Below are 27148 nucleotides of genomic sequence, written 5' to 3' on the forward strand. Positions count from 1 at the left end.
GAATTGTTCTTGTGATAGCACAACACCAGAGATCTATGATTTTTATTTTATTTTTCACTTACCGTTTAATTTTTAGAATAGGCTAAATTAGGTCTAGATAATAAGGCTAAATTTGTTCTAGATGATGTTCTAGATTTCTTTATTTCTAAAAATGACTTTTAGTGTAGATGAGGAAGTCATTTTCACAAATTGCTGTATATTTTGAGTCTTCACATTACATCACTGTGCAATATATTATTATATTACACTGCTAAATGCAAATGTAAATGTAATTTAACTACTGAGATTATGAAATTCCATCTGAAAATAATTGCCATGCCAAATAATATAAATTACATACATACATACATACATACATACATACATACATACATACATACATACATATTACAGTTGGTTAAATAATGTAAAACCTTGCTCCAATTATGAACCCATAAAAAAAAAGTTGTTAGAAATATTTTTTGCTTAGTAGTGTTGCTCTCCATCTAGTGGACAAACCTGTTCATTGTGTAGTGCATGAGTTGATGGACATTGGTGTAGTGTTGGGACTAATTTGTTTTACTTACGAATTACATGGTCACGGGTTTATTTTCTGAGGCAGAAATGTATGACATTTTGATTAGTCAATTTAAAACATAGAAAAGTCTTCCTCAAGGCACTATATACTAGTCAATTCTGTGTTTACTGGTGGTTAAGTGTATTATTAGGCTACAAAAAGAAGGTTTGCACACCAATAGCTTTGGCTGACATCCCTTGTCTCTAACACCTCCACTCACACCTTATTCCCTTTCTTATTTTGTTTTATCTAAATTCAGTACAGAAACACATCCATTCTATATTCTTAAAACATATAAACATGTTTGAAATTATTCATAGTGATGGTGAATTTTTATATATATATATATATATAATTATTTCTTCAGTTCAAAGGGAGGACTAAAATTTGTCTTTTTAAATGCACTGTTGTTTGCAGGGGGAAAGGGGCAAGAGAGGCAACAGGGGGGCCAAAGGGGATAAGGGAGACCAAGGAGCCCCAGGATTAGATGCCCCTTGTCCTTTGGTATGTCCTTTGTTCAATGTGCCACATCAAGACTAAAGGTGCCAATGGCAGTTTGGCTAAACAGAGTCCCAAAAGCCATAGACGTCACTGTATGTCTTGATGTGATATTAACTTATAACTAAATACCCAAAGTGGTTCTGGTCCAAATCTGGGATTTCAGTATTAAAAAATCATATTTTATTATGGAAAGGTTTAGATTATAGATTTATAGATTTATTTGCACCAGTGTCATATACCCAATGGGAATGTAGGTTCAGTGTAGTTCTTCAGCAGGGACCAGAACCACCTTTGGGCTTTTTTCATTTACAGAATTGACAGGATGGGAGGTGCTGATGAGTGGAAATCACTGAGTTGAAATCATTAGCTCAGAGTTCTCTGGGGCCTTATCCTGAGGCTATCAGGACCAGTTTGCATGCTTCAGACTGGCCTGACCTAGAGGCTACTCAGTTGCCTGTATGGCTACTGTGGTATACCAGGTTGTTGATGTGGTTAATTTCATAAACAGGGTTTCCGTGGCTTTAAAGGGGAGAAAGGTGAACCAGGCTTGCCAGGCCTGGATGGGTTGGATGCACCTTGCCCTGTGGTATGGTTTTCTCCCTCTCTCCTCATTCTCATTATCTCTCTGTCCACATATCTGTTCTTTTTTTGCTCTCGCATGTTTATTTGTTTGCCAACCCCCTAAAAAACTACATTGTATGTGTTACCTGATATTTACCTTGAAGAGCATAAAAGCACAGTTAAAAAACAGTAAATGCGAAGAGATTTTCAATTCCACTGCTGGGGACCCACTGTTTTGAACAGTATACATGTGTATGAGGTGGTATCAAATATTTTCGAGACTTGCATGCTGCAAATCCGGTTGCTTTTGCTGAATGTCCTTCCTCAGATGCCTTAAAACCTGGCAGTAGAACTCACTATTGAAGGTACGGCCCCTGGGGAAGAATTCTTAATGAACAATGCCACAAATGTCGTAAAGACGATAAGCATGCACGATAAGCTGCAAACCTGCATCGCCTTTTTCAGTGTTGGAAGTGATGGGTTCTTCCACTGTGAAGACTGTTACTTTGTCTCAGGGTCTGACCTGTACACCCCAGTTTCGTCACCGGTAATGATTCTCGACAAGAAGGACGGGTCATCCACGACATGCTGACACAGTTCTTGCAGACTTCTTTGCTGTGTTCCTTCTGCTCCTGGGTCAGCAGCCTGGAGACGAACTTGGCAGCTACACGGCCCATGTTCAAATGACACGAGGATTACCTGGACTGTTCCGTATGACACACATCATGAACAAATTTCCGAATGGTGAAAGGGGGTTGAGCTTGTCGAAGGTCCTTCTGATCTCTAATCATTTTCCAGTAAAGTTCTTTCGCTCTTGAAATGCATGTGCCACTCAGAACAACTCATTGCAGAATGACTGTAAAATTGCTCAATACTGTCAAAAGTTTCTGTGGCAGACTTCGCCAGTTCCTGCAGAATTTTACGTTGGATCTTTGTTCTAACTTGTTGTTGAAGATGAAATAGCAGACGTGGTAATGCACGTGGTCAGAATAGCACCGGTTGCACATCTCCCGATGTACAAAGGATGTAGGTTTTTTTTGCACACTGACTTATTAAGGTCAATGCTCCCTGTGACTGTGCATGTAGCCTTGTGCTGCCTTCTGTTGGTGTGTTATAAAAACTAGTCTCAAAACCTTTTGATACCATGTCTTGATAAAACGACTTGATAAAATTTATCAGCAGGTTGCTAATTACTTGATCAGCTTGACTGAGAGTGTCAGCAGTTAGTAATGTTTCGTATGATGAAGGGCAGTGAGTCCCCATGTCAGGAATCAGAAACATTTGTTCCAGTGGATTTCACTGATAGGAAATCAGAAAAATGCATTTTGCATGTCTAAAGATTCTTTGAAGATAATGTTTGAAAGCTAACAAGCATGGATTTTGTAAAATCCCTCCCAGTGTACTGGATGTGTATATCCAGTTCTTATAAGTCCTAAATATAATACATATGTAAAAGGTGTTAGAAAATTAAGTCCTAAGTGTTAATTGACTCTAGTTTCCAAGATACAGCTTAAGGTCAAAATTGCATCAAAATAATTAAAAATTAGAAGGGGGGGGGTTAAGGGGGTATGCATCATTCATTTTCTGCAAAGTGTAATATAACAATGTGAATGATTCCACACCAATTATTAAAAATGTATCTTTTTATTGATACCAGTCACATAACTATTCATTTATTTTTTTTATTATAATTTTTTTTTCATGTAAGGTTTTCATGCTTTTTTCATGAAAAACTGACCGATTTGTGGGTGGGTTGGTCCCATTACTGTGGTAGCTTCCTATACTACCATCAAAATTGTAAAAAAAAAAATTTACCTAGAAAATATAATGTAAATATCAGATAATTACAGAGTAAAAGCTCTAACATCAGATAAAGGCAAGGTTCCATCTTTATTCGCTATTTAAACGGCACATTTTTGCTCGTTTTTTTTTTTTTGTGAACCGCAGTAGGATCATCCCTGGAGAGATTCCAGCAGTAATTGGCAAACATGGACAGCCTCCATTTCCCTTGGTATCTTTTCTCCATGCCAGCGGTGTCCTAGTGGAATCTCTCCCCATGCTTCACTGCCCCACAGTTCAAATAGAAATATTCTAAATGCGAGTGTAAGAAGTTGACGCAGATAAGTTGCACATGTAGTGCAACAATAATGGGGATTCCCAACTCTTGTCCTGATCCCTATTTTGCATCCAAAATATAGGTGGTATGCCTTTTTTACCACTGCCATTATACTGCACCTGCACAAATGTAGTAGAAGTTATCTGTGTTGTTTACACAGTTTCAAAGCATCTTGGCTTCTGAGGGAAAATATCATGTGAAAGGTCCTTGAAAATGTTAGGCAATGACACAAGCTACCAAATGTAACTGAATGATATGTAGATCTTTATTAAAGTAAAGTGAAGATACATTTATAAAATGTTTTTAATCTGGCACATCTAAGACAATATCTTCTAAAATATTCAGCAGGGAAATGGGCTTAACTGGGGATATAAAAGCCTTGATGATGAGCCTATGATTCTGAATATTGTAATATTCACTCACTGAACACTTAATTACGAACACAGACCTAGCGCAATGCTAGTACTGGGTGGCATTGCTGTCAAAACAGTTTAAATTATACGTCATTTCAAAAGATGGAAACATTCCTTTGAGGTTCTGCTTCATGCTGACATGAGTGACATCTTGCAGAGGTGCACTTTCATGCTGTGATTCTCTTGTTCTACCACGTTGATTCAGGTCTGGTAACTGGATAGGCCACTTTAGTCACCAAACACATGCTCATAAAATCAGCATGTGATTTTGTGAAAGTCTATTTTCATGCTAGAAAAAGCATGAGAGAGAAGTGGCATTAGAATATAGTAAATTGTTGCCATGAAGAGATACAAATGGTCAGCAACAATACTTAGCTACAGTAGACATTCAAGTGATGATTGATTGATGGGTCCAAAGTACCAGGAAAACCTTCTCCATACCATTAAACCACCTCTACCAGCCTGTACTATTGATACAAGGCAGGTTGGGTATCTGGATTCATTCTGTTGCCAAAACCTGACTTGAATATGTGTTCCTCAGCAGAAATTATTCATTAGACCTTCTTTTGGCTGACAAAAGTGTAATCCTCTGCAGTTGTAGCTCCTCCAAATTACCCCATCCTTAGACTCCAAAAATCAAAATCATTGAGCTAAAATTTTTCCCTGATTGTGATGTGTGATGGAAACATTATCTGAAGCTACTAGCCTAATTCTGCATGGTTTTATGCATTGCATCGATGACATGAATAACAATGAGTAATTGTGCAGATGTACTAATAAGGTGTTTAAGTGTATGTTTACTGTTAAGTAACAAGATTTTGTAAAAATCTTGTTTATTTGCATTATGGTGAAAAAAACTGTTTATTATGAGTCCATGCTGTTATAGAAAATGAATGAATCAACACCAGGGCTGAGAATTTTCAGTGCTGTGGGATGAATGACTGTAAATGAGAAGATTGTTACATGAATATCCTGCAAAATGCTAGTGCCATAGCAAATGGTTGTGTACTGTTTGCATGTGCACTCTATAGGTACAACCACCTTGTAAATGCTCTCATTGTCCTAAATTTATCAGATTAATTCACCATGTAAGTGCATTTTAGGTGCACAATTACTTACTAACTATAGCCCATTTTAACCTTTGCTATACCCCTCCTTTTTGGTAGCTGTCAGGTCATAGAGGGGACTTAGCAGAGATAATGTAGTATGGAGTGTCCTATGTGAAAAATGAAGCTGATAATTTAGCAAAAGTATGTGGCAAATTGACAGAATGGTGGTTTGGGAGATTTTATTTATTTATTTGTCTTTGGTTTTTGTTTCTTAGGGTGATGATGGTCTCCCAGTACCAGGATGTTGGAATAAAGTAAGTTTTTTTTTTTTTATCTCTTCTTATGCATTTTGATTTGTCATGATGTGGCAATAAGACTTTTTTTTACTTCCCTACTAATACAACTCGTGTAATGCAACCATTCTGAAAGTGTAGTCCTAGTCCTTGTGAGGCAAATCTATGGGGACTTGTTATTGTTCATTTAGTTTTAGAGGTGAAAATCACAATGCACCTCCTGTATACTTATACATTTTGTTTATTATTATTCTGTTCATTCTGAAAAGATTTACAGAGTAGATTTCATTTAAACATCAGTAATAATAATAAAAAGGCATCTGTTGAATAAATAGGTCCCTGGCTGTAAAATAATAATAATAATAATAAAAAATTTCAAGTATATTTTTAAAATTGAGGCATACTATTATCATTTTTGTTTTTTGGTAACCTAATTATTGTAACCTGATTGAAAATCCGTATATAACTTTGTATTTGTTTTAATATGAATGTACAGTACAGTACTACACTAATAATATTGTTGAAATAATACCTGTTTGCTCCATGCATGAAATAACAGATGCTTTTGATGTTTCTTGTTTTGCAGTGACATTAATTCCAGATTGTTTTGTTTGATTGTAAATATAATATTTATTTTTGTACTATTTGCTTTGTTATATTTTGGAAAATATAGAAAATCCTAAAAAATACTGGCAGGACTTTTGTACAGATGTATTTTTGTTATCATTTATTTTTTATTACTGGCAATAATTCTTTTATGTAATGGATTTAATACTGTGCCTAGGCATTATGCAAAATGTTTTGATTAAGGAGGAAATATACCAAGGCAGCATATGCATGATATTTGTGCATTATGTTAACTGATATGTGCCTATTAACTTATTGTATAATGTTTTTTTGATGAGCTGAAACAGACCATGCTGCACTAATTAGTGGAGCTGTATTTTTGAAGTGGCCTTTTTTGAGGAAACCCCTCATTTCTGAGATTAAAGTAGACACCAAAAGTTGTGTAGCACTGACCACCACTGTAATCTGTAAAGTACACTATATTGCCAAAAGTATTCACTCATCCATCCAAATCATTGAATTCAGGTGTTCCAATCACTTCAATGGCAACAGGTGTATAAAATCAAGCACCTGCGCATGTAAACTGCTTCTACAAACATTTGTGAAAGAATGTGTTCTCAGGAGCTCGAGTGAATTCCAGCATGGTACAGTGATGGGATGCCATCTGTGCTATAAGTCCAGTTGTGAAATCTTCTCGCTATTAAATATTCCACAGTCAACTGTTAGTGGTATAATAACAAAGTGTAAGCGATTTGGAACAACAGCAACTCGGCCACGAAGTGTTAGAGCACATAAAATGCTTCATGCTCGAGCAGCTGCATCCCAGCCTTACATCACCAAGTGCAAGGCAAAGCATCGGGTGCAGAGGTGTAAAGCATGCAGCCACTGGACTCTAGGGCAGTGAAGACGTGTTCTCTGGAGTGACGAATCACGCTTCACTGTCTGTCAATCCGATGTCTGGGTTTGGCGGTTACCATGAGAACAGTACTTCTCTGACTGCATTGTGTCAAGTGTAACGTTTGGTGGAGGAGGGGATTATGATGTGGGGTTGTTTTTCAGGAGTTGGGCTCGGTCCTTTTAGTTCCAGTGAAAGAAACTGTTAATGCTTCAGCTTACCAAGACATTTTGGACTTGTACCTGTTCCAACATGACTGTGCACCAGTGCACAAAGCAAGGTCCATAAAGACATGAATAAGTTAGTTTGGTGTGGAAGAACTTGACTGGCCTGCACAGAGTCCTGACCTCAAACCCGATAAAACACCTTTGGGATGAATTAGAGCAGAGACTGCGATCCAGGCCTTCTCGTCCAACATCAGTGTCTGAACTCACAAATGTGCTTCTGGAAGAATGGTCAGAAATTCCCATTAATACACTCCTAAACCTTTTGGAAACTTTAGTCCCAGACAGTTGAAGCTGTTAAGTTAATTTGCATTTGGAAAAAGACGAGTGAATATAGTGGCAATGTAGTGTATGCTAAAAAAAAAAAAATATTTAACTAAACTTTCATGTGGCACTGAGATTTTTTAAGCAAGTCAATTAGTTTTTTTTAATGCATAAAATATTAGCATATATAGTCAGTAAATGTTTTTGATAAACAGTAAATAAGGAGGTCTTCTGAAAAAAGAAAAAGTTCAAAGTTGACCGATGAACAGAGCAATTCTTGGGCAGCTTTATGAGATTTTCTCTCACTATGTAATAATTTTTTCTATACAGGCCATGCATAGCAGTTACGGTTTAGATTATTTTAAGCAACTACAATTTTTTGTAAGCCCATGCCATATGTTAGAGTAGTGCCTTGTTATTCACCTCACTAATACCATTGAAGACATTTTTGTAATAATGTTATACCATATGTACATTGCTGCTCATTGACAAGCAAGCTGCTGCATTTGTTATTATGCTTTTATACCTTATTGTACCTCATGTGACAAGCTGCAATCAGGATGAAGGCAAAACCAAGACAACTCACAACCATTACACTTTAAACAGCAACCAGTCATATGAGGAGAGACCCAAGCTAATGTTTGTTAATCTGTATTGTTTTGTTGTCATGTGTGTATTGAAGGAGTGGTTATTTTGATTATTGTATTTAATTGTTTGCTGCTTATCAGGAGAAGCATGTTCTTTTTAAGATTCACTAAAGCTTTAACAACTGTCAGCTCTGTAAACCAGTCACCAGGCTGAAATACCTCGGATTTTGCTGCCATACCCCTACAAACAGGAGTGAGAAAGCTACCAAGGATAATGTCAGAAACTCTTTTTCAACAAACGTCAAATGCAAATAAACCATAGTTAAACCCTTATCACTTTAAACCAGTCTTATTTTCTAAAAACAAAAGTCTTGCTCAGAGATTTTCTGTATTTTTTATGTGCATGTTGGTTCCTTGTGTCTTTAACTTGTAATTGAGTTGTGCTGACTTGCACCCACTGAGTGAAAAGTGTGATTCTTACTTTTTATAGCACTTAGACAAGAATAATATCTGCAAACAGCTTTGTATTTGACATGTTTTTGTTTTATTGAAAGGGTCAAAATCCTTTCCAGCTGGCTAAGAAGTAATATCAAATTGAGACCCACCTCTTCCTGGTGAGGTTTTATTCTAAACTATACAAAGAAACTTAAAGAGGAGACCTTTGAGTTCTGACCTGCCATAGCTGTTTCAAGGACTGTCATGAGAGTTCAAGCACACGTTATGTTCCTGGGAGGCTCCACAGGGTGGCGTAGGTGAACGCCCTTCTCTTTGGTAGGACTGCGTGAGCAATTTTCATCTTGACATTTTTCTGCTGAGGGTTCTGACTGGAGAAACTGCCTCAACAAAAACAGTGTATCATTGCTCCAGATTTTATACACATTTATTATCATGTTCACTATGTGAAAAATGAGCATTTTTGTTTTTGTTTCTCTTTATTATTATTTAACACCAGTAATTGTGATTTGAGAATTAAGCGCAGCTCAGTGAACATGTCATCTCGGTGGTCATGTGTTTCCAGACTAACAAGCCAAAAAAAAAAAAAAAAAAAATCCTTTAATGATTCCTGATTTTCTTCTTTCACTGCCTTTTGTCAGCTTGAGAGTGACAGGAAACATACAGAACCATGCTGTACTGTATGTGCCTTTGCTCAAAGAGCGACAACTCAATTCATATCACATGTTTAAAAATGTATTTATATTTACAAATAGCTTCATAGTAAAATAGCCAGATATCCAGATATCACAACATGGCAAAAAAAAATTTGCAGCTGTTTGATACAATATATTTCTAAATGGCTAATGACATTTACAGAAAATGTTTTCATGTAATTGTAATTATCGTGCTATTTGGAGATCGATGTTGCGACAGCGAAGCTTTTTGAACAAACACTGAAACACAGTTGCGTGAGCTTTTCTAAACGCGCTTGTATGCTAGGCAGCTAAACTTTATTGATTGCTTATTGAATAATATCTGACCTGACTATGAAACATTTTTATTTTTTCATTTAAGAAACTGCTCTTTTATCAAAATGGTCACATAAAGTTGGTCACTTTTCCTATTGAGTGCTTATTCACTGGTGTCATATAGCTTTTTAAAATGAACTTTGTGTAGGCCAGAGTTCTATTTAGAGACTCCTGTTTGTCTGGTATGAATGTTATTCAACCGAAAGGCATGTGTAAGCCATACATACGATTACTGTATGGCTTAGTCAATGATATCACACAAAAGCGTTACCAAAATGCCTTATCTCTCACAAGCAACGTGCTTTTATGTGTAGAAGTTTGGAGTTGATGAGGTGTTTTATTAACACATCTGTTTATGTGGGTAGCCTAATGCACAGAAGCATTCCTGATGTTATACTGTATTGAACACTGTTGTTAGACTTCATCCACATTAAGTGCTTGTTATCAACTATATTTATATATACTGATATCTTTCTACATTTTTCTTCTGCTAAACGAAAAATAATCCTGATTTGTCCCAACTTTTTGAATTAAATTTGTGACCTGTTATTTCAGAATAATTGGATTCAAAATTTGCTTAAAGATAAAATACATCGACAAATCAATTACAATCACAGAATTTTTATGGCTGATTACGTTGTAAATGTCCTAAAGCTGTGCGGCATAATGATTATCTTTGGCAAATAAAGCATGTAAATAGAAGTATAACTTTATAATACTATTAAATACTCAAACAGCATTCATTTTGCAAATACCTACTTGTGACCTAACTTGCTTCAGACGAATTCCTATCAATTCACTTTTTATTATCATTTTCAAAACATTTAGTTTAAACAAAATGAAATAATAAACTGCTTTACATTTACTAATTTACAAACCTACAGTTGAAAGCATATTATCAGCTCCACTGAGGCATTTGTTGTAAGGTGTGTTCATTTTATCATACTTGGGTCATACTTTTTTTTTTTTTCGATTGTTGATTTTGCACATTGAAAGCAGTGTGTTATAATTTATTTGTCACACATGCCATTTGCAATGTTATATACTGTCATTTATCTTTTAAACAGAACATTTCCCTAATGATATGACCTGTACAGTATCTTGATTTTAGACTGTGCTTTGTACAGCATACTCACTATAATATGTACAATAGATTACTCATTGGTATAGTTCTAAATAGTTTTAAATCTGGGATTGTCTTTTTTTGTAAGTAGGCTTTGTAAGTAAAAAAAAAAGTAATTGCCATGTTGATCTAAAAATGCAGTAAAATAGAATCTGGTTGTTGTTTCAATTAGTTCTAGCTGTACTTCAAACCTTTTAATTGACCTTGATTTTACCTAAGCTATAAATAACTGTTAAAGCAATAACATTTACAAAATCATATTTAAAGTGCCAGTTATATTCTTTATATGATGTCTAATTATATGTACGAAAGAGTGTGTAAGGTCGCATAGTGTTTTAAGTGGCCATTTCATTCTGTTTTTCTTTATTTGTATATAATATGAAGTGTTGCATTTGTATAAATCTGATTTCCTAGCTGATTGCTGCCTGTATAGCAGTAACTGTACAAGGAGTACAGTAATGATTTTTCTGTTACAACAGCTCTCAAGCTGCAGACTTGGATGCCAGTTTATGCTCAGTTCATTCTGATTTCTGAACTATAGATCTTAGCTTTAGCTTGGCTGTGTTGATACAGTGGACTTCTGTGTCTGGTTTTGTTCAATACTCAATATATGACACTACAGATTCATTAGTTTGGTTGAATTTTATAATGCATGCAGCCTGCACACCAGGAGGCAGTTTACTGACGTTCTCATTTTCTTTCTTAGTTAGCACAGTCAAACAACCCAAATAAATGGATACAAGGGCATTTCTACAAAATAATGCAATTTTATGGTTAAACATTAACAAGAACATTCACTTGCATGTTTAATATTGTTTTATGCATTACATTGTATTCAACTACAATCTCAGTCATCTAGCAAATATAAGCAATGTTTGCTTTTTGGTTTTTTCGTTCTTTCTTTTTTCTTTTTAAACACTGAGATGTAATGATGTATTCATGTTATTAAAATGATCCATTGTATGCAATTCTTAACATTTAAGACCTAATTATTTATTTATATGATTTTTTTTAGCTAAACTGTTCTTCAAAACAATCATTTACCATTTGTAGAACAATAATACAATATCACTCAATAAACTGTTGAGGAAATATTTGTGCTTGATGTTGACTATTACTTTGCTACAGTTTTACAGCTTCAGTTTTTATCAGATGATATCTGATATCTTCTATATATAGAAGAATATATATATATTCTTTTTTTTTTTTTTTTACAACAGACCCTCAGTTTATTAGGTTTGGTTAAACCTTATTGGTTGGCTTCTCATTGTATTTAATATAAGCAATATAAACTATTGGTTAAATAGTTGCAATTTTGGTTCACCATGGCACCTGCATCAAAGTAGCTGTAGTTGTCTTGAAAAAAGCAGATACTTCAGGAACACAGAAAGAACCTCAGCGCCATCTTAGCTAGGATGGAAAATGTCCATTAAGTACCACCTGCTCCTTTAGCTACTACAATCACTACTAAAAGATCCACAGCTATTTGATTGTAAACATTAAACACAAAATCATTATTCGTCAAAAGCCCATTGATGTTGAATAGAAATAGTCTTCTTCCTCATGCTAATTCAGATCAACGGTGACCCTGACCAGGATGAAACAATTGAGGAAGAAGAATGGACAGTCCTTTTCCTACACTGGCATACATCTAAACGCAAAGATTTTATATAAAAGACTACTATTATCAAAGTCCCTATCGGTGGTACCAGTCAAAGAAACATCCATTTGAATGACAGGACCTAGGGTTTTCCAGCATGACATTATCTAGAGCATCACACTACCACTTTGCCTTCTTCCCATAGTGCATTTTGTTGTCATTCTTTCCCCAGGTAAGTGAGGCATTTGACCCAGCTGTCCAAACAATGCAAAATAAAATCTTATTCATTGGACAAGGCCACCATCTTCCATTGCTCCATAGTCTGATGCTCACATGCCCATTGCAGGTACAGGGATCCAAATACTGCACACAACAAGCTGCAATCCACTTTATGTTCTGACACTCTTTGATTATGGTTAGCATTAACTTTTTCAACAATTTGCATTACATTAGCTTTTCTGTGAAATCAGATCAGACAATTGAGTTGAAGTTTGGGTGGTTCCATAAAATTCCGGAGTAAGAATGGGAGCTTTGAGGATGGATTGGACTGTAGTTGATGTCAACAGTCTCCTACACTGACTCAGGAATACAGTTCGCTTTTGATTATCATCACTGTACCCCGCAACATTGTATACCTGCCACAAATGGACATTCGGTGTAACCCAGATGAGGATGGGTTCCCTCTTGAGTCTGGTTCCTCTCAAGGTTTCTTCCTTATGCCATCTCGGGGAGTTTTTCCTTGCCACAGTCGCCACCGGCTTGCTCATCAGGGACAAACTTACTCATAAAGAGCATATTAATTTTTAATCACCGCATTATCTGTGTAATGCTGCTTTGAGACAATGTTCATTGTTAAAAGCGCTATACAAATAAAAATGAATTGAATGAATTGAATTGAATTGAATTGAAGTTTGAGCACCCATGACCCTGTCACTGGTTCACGGTTTTTCCTCATTGGACCAATTTTGGCATGTACTAACCACTCCATACTGAGAATATTCCACAAGACCTGCTTTTTTGAAGATGCTCTGAGCCGGTCATCTAACCATCGCAATTTAGTTGTGATCATAGTCGCTCAGCTCTTTACACTTGTTTCTAACAAACTTCCCCTTGTTTCTAATTGCTGCCTACTATATTCCACAACTTGACAGGTGCCACAGTACTGAGATAACCAGCTGTTCACTTCACCAGTCAGTGTCTAAAAAACACTAATCAATCAAAAGTATAGCTCATCTTTGGAGAGGAAGTCACAATATATATTATATCAAGAAGTCACCTGAGATTAGAAAGTAGATGACTGTCCGACTTCCCCCACTTTTTTCCTGGCCACTTGTGGTTGCAAATGGAACAGCAGCAGCAATAATATTGCGCATGACGTGTTCTGGCCTCTAGATGTCGCCCTGCAGCGCAGCTCTATAAGGCTAAAGAGTTTCCGTCCGGTTGCCAGGCGCTCAGAGAGCAGAAACAGCACAGCGCCGTCCATCTCCAGCTTCATGCCACAATGACACACAAACCGCGAATATTTCAACAGAAAAGGAATCAGGACAAACGCATAAGGTAAGAACACATATTTCTAAAATGCGTACCATTTTTTTCCCTGTGAAATCATTTAAACCTGTTAGAGGTTGAGCTTATAAATGAACAAATAGCGTCTAGATTTCTTAAAAGCACTCTTAAATTGGGTTTCTTTGACAGCAAAATGTGCAAAATATTTATTTCGTTTCAGTGTTAAATGTTTATTGTGTATAAGAAATTTAAACACACAGTATTTTAACCATTATAGTTTGGTCATGTTACAATAAAGAGCTGCATTGCACTATTAACAGTTCATCCAGTATTTCTCGTCAATGATGAGTTTTGCTATAAAAATTACATTGCAATGCACTTATTTGCCATATATTGCAAAAGTATCCATGAATAATGATTCTTCTTAGATGCATTAGAATTTTGTCGTCATACAACATACTATCTATAGTATGCAGAAATACAGCATCAGCAATAAACCATGTTGACACACTGTAGTATAGTATAATGTCCATGAACGCTGTTATATTGAAAGAGAATGCATCTCTCTGGCTGGACAGAGGTTTCTAGCCAGAAGCCCTCTCTATGGTGCGAAGTGACTCTGTGGCCATGGGGAATGGTTCAATCAAAGCCCCTCGGCTGGAAGAGACTTGCTTGGCTTCAGGTATTAAAGAGTCACCAGTGTGGGAGTCATCGGAGCAGCTGAGGCTGAGGATAGCCTGGCTCGAGCAGGAACTTTCCCACCGAGACCATGAGCTAAGAGCCCAGGAGCTTCGGCTGCAGACTCTACAGAGGGAGCTTGAGGCCAAAGTCTCTCAGATTGACAAGCTTCAGGATGCCATCGGCTACAACAACCTGGGACGCTCTCCGCCAGCCAGGCACAGTCACAGGCTGCTCAGCGTTATTAATCAGGGCTCAACACGATTCCATAGGGTGGCTGTAGAGGTTCACCGCCGACTCAAGGCCAAGGAAGGGGTTTCTGCTGAGCCTACATCTGGAAAATTCTACAGTGGTCACAAGGCCCATCATGGTTCTACCGAGAGAACACGCATCCGCAAAGACTCAGGGTGAGTTTGTTTTAAAGTACTGTGTAACCACACATGAGATAAATTTCATACATTCTTAATCAAGTCAACTGGACAAGATGGTGACTTGCTTAAAGGGGGAAACAGCAGAAAGCTTTGTAGTGTCTTGCTCTCAGATTACGCACAAAAGCGTGGATTTCCATAACACACTATAAGGGGGATGGAGAGGCTGAAGAACACAATGGGCGGGCCATCTGTATGCAATGGGCAGGATCATTACTGTTTTCATTAAGCAGGCAGTACAAATCTCGCTTTTAATTCATTCAGAAGTTCCATTTTAGGCTAATAGAGAGACCTTGTTCTTTCAGATGTGGTAATGAGAGAAGCCCCGATGAAGAAAGACAAAAAAAAAAAAATCAATTTATGATGCTGCAAAGTTTAACTATAGAGTGGAACATTACTTGAAGCATGCATTCTTTTGTTTTGACATTCTTTTTTTAGGCAATTTATAAAAGAGTAAATAGCCAAGAAAAATATGCTGTATGTTTTACCAATACAAGTGGAAGTGTGGAGCACAGTGTCTTTGGGTTGGGTATTAATCAATCCATTAATAAACAATAACAACTCCATACATCGCTCAGTTACCCTAAATTACACAACACAGCAAGTTGTGGTCTGTTATTATCACAATTTAGAAACCTGTGCATGATTTTGGATGTCTCTCAATCTTAACATTTAGTCTACTTTACATGTTCTCTTTTCTGCAGCACAAAGAGACTGATCAATGAGGCCATCATGAACAATGATTTTCTGAAGAAGTTAGAGCCTCAACACACACGAGAGATGGTGGACTGCATGTATGAGAAAACCTTTACTGCCAATGAGCTGGTGATCCAAGAAGGGGAGCCTGGGAACTACCTCTATGTGCTTGCAGGTCAGCTTTAGCCTTTTTTTCCTATCTAATTTTTTATTTGTTTATTGTAAGTGATTTTAGAAAAGAGGTTTTAACAGATTATAATATTAATTCTTTATTACTTGGTTTTGGTTGAATACACAGAGGGCTTTTTGGAGGTGATGCAAAACGGGAAGCTCCTGGGGCAAATGCGGCCTGGAACCGCTTTTGGAGAGTTGGCCATTCTCTACAACTGCAAGAGGACTGCCACTGTTAGAGGTAAATGTGTGGTTCAGGTAGTTATAGCTTGCCATGATATTACATAAGAGGCTAAAATAAATTAGATGGCTGAAGCATCTATCATTACGACTCTTGCAACTATCAAGGTTAAGCAATTCATATTATGAACAATGACTATGCAAACTTTGATCATTTCATTCATTCAAACAAACAAACAAACAAACAAACAAAAGACATACAGATAAACCATTAAAACCTACGCTTCTGTTATTTGACCTTGTTTAAAACCTGTATTTTATTAAACTATGTGTGTTTAGTCTATGTCCAAGTCTTTATTCATTACACCAGCAGTATTTAATATGAACCTTCTCACTGCATATGATGTGTTAAATATAAGTCTTCAAATATTTAACTGTATATAATCACCTGATATGCAAAGAAGCCTAGAAAGAAATCAGCCCCATATTTACTTCACTAAATGTCTTTTTTGTTTATTACTATTTTCTGTTCTTTATAGTATTTTTAATAGTTTAATAATCAATTATTAGTACAATTAGTACACTTATCTTTGTAACTAGATTCTTGCTTTTCTTTACTAAATTTGTACTTTTTGCCATGAATAAAGGACCTTAGAAAAGTGGCTGGAAATTAATACTTATTCTTATATTGCCAGAGGATCATATCAAGATCCATATTTACTAAGATAAAAGTTGAGCAAATGTGAACATAAAAACTAATTAAAATAAGATGATCGTACATTTTCATAAAAAAACATTGAAGTAAATGATTACATCTTTAATATAGTTCAAGAATATAGTTCATAAAAAAGCTAAAAATGTATGTTTTGTATCAGCAACAACTGCCAATAGAACAAGAAAGTCCAAAGTTTGGGTATAAATTTCTAAAAAGTAAGTAATAATCTAATTTTAGGTTAATTTAAATTTTTGATAGGATAGCATAGATATTTTGAGCATTTTTTTTATATAAAAAAAAAGAAATAAAAATTTGCATTTGTATGTCATTGTATGAGTGTAGTTGTACTATACCTATACCTGATATTTATATACATATGGTTAAAGTGTGTGTGTTCAATTGCTCTCAGCTGTCTAATGAGCAGGTTTCAAATATGCCTACTTACAAGCAAGGCTGTTTGCTGTGAAATGTTTTGTTTGACTGTTGGAATCAATGGATTATAACCAAGTGTTGAGTGAAGTCTAGTACAGTAATCCCCCATTTATTGTGGTGTTACGTTCCAAAACCGCTTGCATTAAACGAAAAACTGGAATAAACTGACACTTTTTTTTATTGTTTAAGCCGTAAATCATATACATGTGATACAGTGTACTGTATTTCTAAGAATTTACACAAAATTCATCATCTATATTGAGTCCTATGATGTCAAAAAGTCAAGTCAAGTCAAGTTTATTTCTATAGCGCTTTTCACAACAGACATTGTCTCAAAAAAAAGAGGCAGAGTTAAAGATACACGTCTTTCCATTCTGTACTGTACTGTATTAACATTTTACTTCATTTTATAATGAATCATTATGTTTTTATTAATAAATTTCATCATTTTAACATAAAACTCCATAAACCTCCCTATACGTTTTTTTTTTTGGTCTATGGTGCTATCAGCGAGAGACCGTGAAACTCATTGAAACTAATTAAACCGGGGGCACGAGATTCAAACCGTAGTAAAGCAGGGGATTAATGTAGTTTAAACTAAGAGAGTGTTCATCATTTTGTGTTATTTTTCACAAATTAAAACAAGTGTCAACAAGGGTCATATTCCAAGGGAACAATGTTGGAATAGAAAGATTAAGCATAATGTAGTGTGTGTTTAAGCTAATACTTGTTGGCCACTGCACATAGGTATATTATTTGTGTAATTTTTCTAAATGCAAATATTTGCTGTTTATTTTTCTTTTTATATGTATATTATTAGCTATGACACAGTCTCACATCTGGGCTCTCGACCGGCAGATGTTTCAGAGTATCATGATGAGATCCACTCAGGCCAGACATGCAGAGTACTTCAGCTTCCTGCGCAGGTGCAGTTGCATGACACAAATACATACTGCCCTGTGCATGTTGTTCTCTGTGTAAATGTCGTACTTATATATGTATATATATATATATATATATATATATATATATATATATATATATATATATATATATATATATGCACACAGCTAACAAGAATCATTCCTACTCAAAGAAATTATAGCATTTCCACATTTTGTTATTTGTTTAAAAATTTTTTTTTTTTTTCAGTGTGTCTTTATTAAAGGACTTGCCAGAGGAGAAACTTGCCAAAATTGTTGACTGCTTAGAAATTGTAAGTGTTTAAGTCTATTTTTTGTCTTTTTGTGTTTTACATCTGGTTCAAGTATTCAGATTGGGATGTTCAGTTTGATTGATCTTAATTTTAGGATTATTTTGACAAAGGAGAGTACATTATTCGTGAGGGAGAGGAGGGGAACACTTTCTTCATTATAGCTAAAGGAGAGGTAAGGTTCTAGAATTTACTGCTGTAAAAAATGTGCATATATTTATCTGCATGTTTAATTCATATGCATATGTAACATATTGTGGTATATTTTTAATACAGGTGTCAGTAACACAGAGCACTGAGGGATTTCCTGAACCTCAGGAGATTAAGACCCTGGGCATAGGAGATTACTTTGGAGAAAAAGCACTTATAAGGTTTGGCTGTTTCCTTATTCCTTTATTTATTATTTAAAGTAGTACGGAAAGACTTTGCTTATCAATAGAGCTTCATGCTCTGAGAGTAATTTAATTACCATGACTGGGTTAGATGTTATTTTGTTTCCTGTGTTCCTTGGTTGAGTGTTTTATGCTGAGTGGGTTATCTGAGTGTTGATCTATGAGAGGATGTGGGTGGCAGAATGCTAGTCATCTGAGAAATCGTTTTTCTCACACTGTCCCATTGTCTAAGAGCAAAGTCTCATCACCTCATATGGCAACTCAAAAAGCTCCAAAATGCATTATTGCAAACATAAATTTTTCTTTATGTTTTTATCATTCAGTGAAGATGTTCGTTCAGCTAACATCATTGCAAAGGAGAATGACACGCAGTGTTTGGTGGTGGATAGAGAGTAAGTGACTTTGTTACTACACAGGCACACACTTCAAACGACATAAATATCGGATTGGATTCAGTTTTATATTATTTTTCAATGTCTTTTTACAGTAACTTTAATCAGATGGTGGGCACTTATGAGGAGCTGCAGGCATATCTGCGGGAGTATGTGGAGCAGCTGTCTATAAGTGATGAGAGGAGAAATGCCGTGTAAGCAGTATATGTACATCCAATTGTATGGTCAGACTGTCAGATGAATAATGTATTCATAATTTTAACATGTTTTTCATGATGATTTGCTAGGCTGCTGCAAATGGGAAAACATATTGCTAGCATTTTATTGGATGGGATTTGAATGTCAGTAACACACAATCGCTTGAAAAGACTATCAGATGTCAAATTGTTCCTATCAACTTCATTTTTTTGTTATATGTCATGTGTGTGTGTGTGTGTGTGTGTGTGTGTGTGTGTGTGTGTGTGTGTGTGTGTGTGTGTGTGTGTGTGTTGTGGCACTGCAGAAGTCCTCTGCGTGAGCGAGGCACAGAGGCAGCTGAGCTGCGCAATCTGCGTGAGAAAGCCCATCGACTGTCCAGTACATCTTTCTTATATGACCTGCAAATTGTGGCCACTCTAGGCATGGGAGGCTTTGGCAGAGTAGAGCTGGTGAGAGCACAGCTACCACTTTACACCAAAGAGAAAAACCCAGACTTGATTATGTCCCTAAACAGCACTTGTGTATGTTTGGATTGCGCTGTGTGTCACAGGTGAAGCTCAAAGATGAAGACGCTGCTTTTGCGTTGAAGTGCATTAAGAAGAAGCACATTGTCGACACTAAGCAGCAGGACCACATCTACTCTGAGAAGAACATTTTACAAATGACTAAGTGCAACTTTATAGTCAGGTCAGATTGATTAGATATGCAGGAGTAAAGCTCAAAAAAGATTTACATCAGTAATATATATAATATTGTGTTAATTTAATTGCTTTAATTAAAAAGAACACAATTGGCTCTCATATATTAAGAAATGATAATAGACACTATTTTGTCTGTGTCTTGAATTATTGTCAGGACTGGATTAATTAAGTCAATATTGGTGTAAATAACAGATAAAATATTCTGTATATTAAGTCCTGACAGTTGGCCGATGAGTTGCACTTAATTTGCAAATAAAACACCTCTAGAAAGTTACAAAATATCACTGGCCTCATACAACACACTAAGTTTTGTTATTCCAGAATAAAGTAGCCCCTAGTGTACATTCAAGTGTTAGGGAGGCAAATATGGGTGGCAGAGGCTTTGGGAAGTTACTAAGAAACAACTTGAAGAATGTCATTTACTCTTGTAAAAGAGTGTGCTCTAGCTTGATATTTGCGTCCATCGTTCTGGCCTTTCTAGACAAAAGTGTTCAGTTTACTGCATGCAACAACATCAAATGATACTAGGTGTTTATATCCTTTCTACCCTTGAATGTTAATGATACAAATCTATCTATTGATCTATTGACTATCTATTCTCTTTGTTCTTTTTCAGATTGTTTCGGACATTTCGGGATACTAAATATGTGTACATGCTGCTCGAGGTCTGTCTTGGTGGAGAGTTATGGAGCATTCTAAGGGACATGTGAGTGTAGGTTATTTTTACACTGCACTAAACTCATTGTGGCTAATAATCTTTATCAGAAATATGGTAACTTGATTACTGACAGTAGTGATTCAGATGAACATTAGTTTGCTGAAACCGTAATGAAATTTCAGTTAATTCATTAGGATTTTCCATCTTTAATGTGATTTAGGGGCTTCTTTGAGGAAGCAACTGCACGATTCTGCATTGGTTGTGTTCTGGAGGCCTTTGATTACCTGCATGGAATTGGTGTTGTTTACCGAGACCTCAAACCTGAGAATCTACTTCTAGATACAGAGGGATACATCAAAATGGTAGGTTTATTATGCATCCTCAATTGTTTCTAGAATATTTATTGTGTAAAAGTTTTGCTTCAAGATGCACTGCAAAATTAGAATCTTATGAAAAGTGTAGTCATGTAATATGTTCAGTTTTTGTTTTTGTTTGCTTTGCCAGACTGATTTTGGCTTTGCTAAGAGAATTGGTTTGGGAAAGAAAACCTGGACATTCTGTGGCACACCAGAGTATGTGGCCCCTGAGGTCATTATGAATAAAGGCCATGACTTTGGAGCCGACTGCTGGTCTTTAGGGATCCTCATTTTTGAGCTCCTCACTGGCAGGTACACTGTCATAGCACAGTAATTTCATTTTCTTGCTTATTTATATTCTCACGTTCATATTCTGTATTTTCATTCATGCACTGTAGCATCATCATTTTACAACCCCAATTCCATAAAATGTGGGATGCTGTATTACATGTAAATAAACACAGAATGCAATGATTTGCAAATCCTATAAACCTTTTTTTCATAGTAGAACACAGAAAACATCAAATGTTTAATCCCAGAGAATGAACTATTTTTAAAGAGAAATAATGCAATTTTGAATTTGATGGCTGCAACTTGTCTCAAATATTTTGGCACAGGACCATGTGTACCACTGTGTAGCATTCCCTCTTCTTTTAACAACTGTCTGTATATGTTTGGTAAGACGAGTTTTGGGAGAGCAATGTTGTCCCATTACCTGATACAGGATTTTACCTGCTCAACAGTCCTGGGTCCTCTTTGTTGTATTTTTTATTTCATGCACCAAATGTTTTCATATGTTTAAAGTTCAGCAACCTGACTCTTTTACTACCAAACCATGCTGTTTTAATAGATGTAGTATGCAGTTTAGCATTGTCTTTCTAAAATAGAAAGAATCACCTCGCTTGCAACATAGTGATGATTCAATTAAAACGGTTACAATCAAACACAAACTCTAAACCCAGTAAACAGCAACAGCAGTAAACAATTACATTTTCAGTCACTGTTGTGATTTTCCGCAAATGCTTTTGCATTTGTACACCAATGCATATTCTTTCCTTTTTTTTTTTTTAAATCAATCTGTTAACTGTTAACTGCGTTTCTTCCTTCCATTCTATATTATTGCATTTGTCTGCTACAACAGTAACTTATCTGTTTTGAAACGTTATTTTCTGTGGCTCTACTATACGTTCAAATGCTTATTTTCAGTGTTTGTATATTTCATTTATGCATATATCATTTAATTATTATACAAAATTAAATTCATTATATAATCTAGATGTTTATAGCTTCACAACTAAACAAAATGTCTGTGTATAGTTTTTAAACAAAAATTGTAAAAACAATTTTGTATCATATTTTATATTGATTTTTTTAAGCATGGTTGTCAACTTGACACCTGCAATTATCATTAAAAACAATACAAATATTAATGTACACAAATTGTTTTACCTTGTATACTCAAATGCACTTTTGGGGTTTTTTTACAGAAAAAAAAAAACAACCCAGCATGAGTGAATTTGCTCAAGGAGAAATCCCCCATGCACTCCTCAACAAACAGCTACTATAAGTTTTATTACATGTCAAAATTAAAGCTAGTTAAACTCAATATGTGGCTTTTGCATTTTTTATGTACACTTTTATACATAAACACCCTGAATTAGGGGAGAAGAAGAAGAAGAAGAAGAAAATCCTCTGATTAATCGATTAGTTTAATAGTTGCAACCCTAATTAATGAGCAGACGAATGTTTTCTGGTCATACAGTGTATTTCAAAACATACTTCACAGCTGTGATGCCTAAAAGAGATTTACCAATAACATAGGCTAATAGGATTGCATAATTGCTGTAACAGTGTAGATGACTATCAAAGCTTGGTGTGACAATGCCTTATTATGCCTGTATGAAAAATGAACACTGTGTAGTGAGAAGGTGAAATGTAGCAATACTGCATAACACTTACTGGTATTTGCTTGTTGCTGTTTGTAGTATTTTATCTCTATTGTTTAATGCACAGAATATATCAATTATTATTTAATTTAATTTAATTATAGTTAATAATGACAATTATAAGCAGAATGACAGAGTTTCCGTATGTGTACAAAATGTTAGTGGCTAACGTATTTTCCTGACGTACTTTTCTGATTTTTATGTGTTTATTTTATTAATTTCTTATTTTCAGGATGCCAATTAATTGTGAGTCTGGTAATCAGTTTGGTTTTTATCCACTTTATTGATGTTGATAATTCTAGAATGTTAATGAAACTGATTAATTGACATTTATAGCCACCAGTGAGGTTTTGGCTCATGTTTACAAACAATTTATCTTAGTTAAAGTAAAATAAAAATCAGTCAGTAGTATTTATTTATTTAAAATTAGCCAGTTTATGCTGACATGGCTTCTACATTAGTTTGAAGTCAGGCAAATGCCATTTCAAAATAACATGGAATTTTTGTCGACAATCAGAAAACAATGATGATAGATTGCAAATGTCACACCTCCTATTGTGCCATTTCACGCAAATTAGCCCAAATGCCTCAAGACAAAGGTTGAATATCAGATAAACAAATTCTCACACCTATGCCAGCAAATTATCCTTAAGTCTGCAGAAGTCTACACGACATAATCACATGTGACTTCTCCACCTGTTCCTCCAGCCCTCCTTTCGTAGGATCTGATCCTATCAAGATCTACACAATGGTGCTGCATGGCATAGAGAAGGTGGACTTTCCCAAGAGGATCAGCAAACGCCCAGAGGACTTGATCAGGAGGCTCTGCAGGTAAGTCTTTATATATTTACCTGTCATATGTCATTACTGCTAGTTGATATAGGTTTAAATCACATGAAATTCCAGTCAGACGAGATTGAATATATTGGCTTTACAGAGGTTTAAATTATCATCTGTTCAGTTTAGGAAGATTATAGAATATGAGCTGAAATCCAAACAATTGCCACAGTCACACATGGCCAGGCATTCAAGAGAAAATAATTGGCCCTGTTCCCTGAGTGAGAAGGATGTGCCATTTTTTGCTGTCTGTTGATTAGTGCATCACTAGCCAATCAGTGCAGTTAGTAAAGGTGGAAAAAAGAATAAATTGTGTCTGTAATCTATAATAATGGATGATTGACAAAAACATCAGCTTGGATGTAATCACACAGAGCAACAGATGCATTAAAATAAATGTGATTTGTTAGATAAATGTGGATTGATTTTTTTTTTTTTTTAGAACAGAAAACATCAGCTGTTTTTGAGATTGTGTTGAAAATGGTATCTCACCCTGAAAGTACAAGCTTTTGTTTTTTTTTTTACAAGCTGACAAAAATATCTAATAATTTCATTAGAGCTAAACCCACATACGGTATATTAGGTACTGATGCGTTTTCTCTGTCCCACTGCAGTCCGCCTTTCTTTCTCCATTGTATTTAGGCTCAATCCTGCAGAACGACTTGGCAATAAGAAAAGTGGCATTATTGACATCAAGAAACACAAGTAGGTTGTGATTTATCTTAATAAAATATACCTTGAGATCATAACAGTCTTTGATGACGTTCACCTTCTGCTGCAAAACCTAACAAAATTTATGCCGTAGTTTATTTATGTTCTCACCTCAATCTGGCCAACAAAGTATAAAACATGCTAATATCTCTCTGAATTCCTTGGTAGGCTTATTATCAATATATTTAAAATTGGCTTCAGGATTGTTTGTCCTAGCACAATAAATAGCAGATGGAGCCTTTTCTGAACCCTTTTTAGGGGCTAACCCTTTTTGGCAGAATTGTCAAAAGCAGACCAAAAGCACATTCACAGAGGAAACAATTAGAGGCCAGAATAAGACACACACACACACACACACACACACACACACACACACACACACACACACACACACACATGCACAGCTGTTGCCATCTTCAGCAGAATGCTGGAGCTACAGAGAGATGGGTGATGCTGACGTACTCAGTTGATGTGTTAGCAACCATGGGAAGTGTTAGTGCCTGAAATACAGGTGCTCTGCTCAAGGCCTAGGTGCAAATCACAGGTGGCCATTGGTTAGTGTGTACAGGCCGAGGCAACTGGGTCTTAACATTTCTTGTAGCATATTTTAAATACAGAAGTAAGAAAATATAAGAAGTAACAAAATTAAGTATGGTGATGTTAAGTAAAATGATACAACTGTTTAATAGATAAAATACAGACTTTTATGTATTAATAAACATGGTTTAAAATTCATTGATACACACATATCCAATAGGGAATGTAGACGTATATATGTAAAATTTTTTATTTGATATGTAAATCTATTATGTTTGTTGTCTAGCCTCTTTTTTACCTTTTTCACCTTATTGTGCTTTTACTACAAATTACAAATCACTTGCTAGTATTAACTGTGTGATGTAATCACTACAACTGAAATAGAGTGCATTTCATGGCTTGTTGTTTCTCAGGTGGTTTCAGGGATTTAACTGGGAGGGACTACGACGACGGAAGCTCACATCTCCACTAAAGAGAGAGGTGAAGCATACTCACGCTCTTTAAAGCTTTAATCTGGTTTGTTTGACATGTATTTTTTTTTTTTAAAGATGTACATGTTTATGATGTTTATTATTGTTTATGATAAGTCTGCTGTTGTACTGACTTCAGCTAAACGGACCTCTGGATCACAGTTATTTTGACATGTTTCCCCCCGAGCTGGAGGAACCTCCTGATGAGCTTTCTGGATGGGATAAGGACTTCTGAAAGTCAGCAGTTTTATTTTTAACATGACTAAGCCTGCCTCAGTGAAACCACACAAGAGAAGCCACACAGAATAGCTGAAAGAATATTCTGTATGAATATAACCAAAACACAAAATTAACAAAATGTGTGTATTAGTACACATTTTAACAACACTGTTAATTTTGTCCCTGAATCGACTCTAAAACACTAAACAAACTGATAAAACCTGAAAGATGAACAGGAACTTCTCCTGCTTTGGAATACAAGCGGGTATAATTCGAGAAAGTATCAACAAGAAGTTCTACAGTGGACACATGATGACTACTAACAAACATCACACAAAATGTAGAACCAAATCACTGCTTTAAAGGCGAAGAAAGTAAAAAAATATTGTAATCTAATTACTTTAATCAGTAACACAAACTCTAGTGCCAACTAAGGTTTTCTGATTATTTAAATACTAACTAGTGTGTCTGTCTTTCTTTTTTCATTAATATTATAATCATTTCCTTTTTATTTACTTGGAAACCAGATCTTCCTGAGATGTGCCTATCAGTGAGTGGCAGTGTTTTATTCATAACTGTATTATCTGCCATTCATTAATCCTCATATCAGTGTCTCTTGTTAGTCTTGGATTTATGGTATTGTATCTACTGTAAAATCAGCTTTATTTAATCTCTTTCCTGTAATTGATTTTATAATACAGTATGTTATTACTAGAGAAGTGAATATATGTAAATTGGGGTTTATACAAGTCTAAAGAAAGGGCAGCAATTAAAAGTTCGAAAAGGACAATATAATGTTCAGAAGAAAATAAAAATGTAATAATAATAATAATAATAATAATAATAATAATAATTCCTATATTATTATTCTTTGTGAATATAATGTTGTTTCTTGTACGATGTACCTATATATGCACAGCCATGTCACATTTATTATTTTTAAAAGGACAATAAATATTATACTGCTTCCTTTTTACGCTAATTAATAGTTGTACGGTATTTTTATTCTTATTCTTAACAGTGTGTACAAAATATTCTTTATTAAGATACAATAACTTGAAAGATCTTTTCCACAGCGTGAAGTATGTGCCTTTGCAAAAACATATTCTTTATTTACCAGAGACATCATTATTGTTTTACTGGCCTTTTTCTGTCACATGTTTTTGTCACAACCATTAATTGAAATTTGTGTTATGCAGCAATGATGCCCCCTGTTGATAAAATAACAGCAAAGAGCTTAAAATCAAGAACCTTCAGTAATCTTAAAAGGTATTTTACGTGTCTTCTGGCACGTTGCTATTTTACTTTCTCTCTCTCTCTCTCTCTCTCTCTCTCTCTCTCTCTCTCTCTCTCTCTCTCTCTCTCTCTGTGTGTGTGTGTGTGTGTGTGTGTGTGTGTGTGTGTGTGTGTGTGTGTGTGTGTGTGTGTGTGTGTGTGTGTGTGAAATCTGACTTTTAGACTGTGTTGGACCTATAAACATACCTATAAACAAAAAGCAAA

The 27148-nt window shown here is 35.5% G+C and overlaps 2 protein-coding genes across 15 annotated transcripts in view; both read left to right on the forward strand.

Annotated features, from left to right (window-relative positions):
- The window catches only part of col13a1 (collagen, type XIII, alpha 1), a 47516-nt gene extending 36812 nt beyond the window's left edge, over positions 1 to 10704 (forward strand). For 11 of the 14 annotated variants that reach the window (XM_083539340.1, XM_083539346.1, XM_083539336.1 and 8 more), the window contains 3 exons: positions 974 to 1060; positions 5472 to 5510; positions 8581 to 10704. In XM_083539340.1, coding sequence (XP_083395466.1) covers positions 974 to 1060; positions 5472 to 5510; positions 8581 to 8613 — 159 coding nt within the window. In that variant the 3' untranslated portion in view covers positions 8614 to 10704. Of the gene's footprint in view, positions 1 to 973; positions 1061 to 1565; positions 1644 to 5471; positions 5511 to 6075; positions 8360 to 8580 lie in introns of those variants that run through there. The other 3 variants (XR_014533201.1, XM_083539344.1, XM_083539347.1) reach the window with 3 other exon arrangements.
- Positions 10705 to 13633: 2929 nt separating this feature from the next.
- On the forward strand, positions 13634 to 26630 carry prkg2l (protein kinase cGMP-dependent 2, like). The gene is made up of 20 exons (XM_083539656.1): positions 13634 to 13769; positions 14297 to 14803; positions 15529 to 15695; positions 15819 to 15932; positions 17839 to 17944; positions 18171 to 18234; positions 18329 to 18406; positions 18508 to 18602; positions 18947 to 19015; positions 19111 to 19209; positions 19518 to 19662; positions 19764 to 19900; positions 20531 to 20620; positions 20793 to 20934; positions 21077 to 21240; positions 23583 to 23705; positions 24354 to 24416; positions 25373 to 25439; positions 25569 to 25827; positions 25885 to 26630. Exons 2-19 carry the CDS (start codon positions 14322 to 14324, stop codon positions 25662 to 25664), a joined length of 2301 nt encoding a protein of 766 aa, XP_083395782.1. The 5' UTR covers positions 13634 to 13769; positions 14297 to 14321; the 3' UTR covers positions 25665 to 25827; positions 25885 to 26630.
- Positions 26631 to 27148: the final 518 nt, after the last annotated feature.

The sequence above is a fragment of the Silurus aristotelis genome, assembly GCF_946808225.1.
Source record: "Silurus aristotelis genome assembly, chromosome: 4".
NCBI classification, from domain to species: domain Eukaryota; kingdom Metazoa; phylum Chordata; class Actinopteri; order Siluriformes; family Siluridae; genus Silurus; species Silurus aristotelis.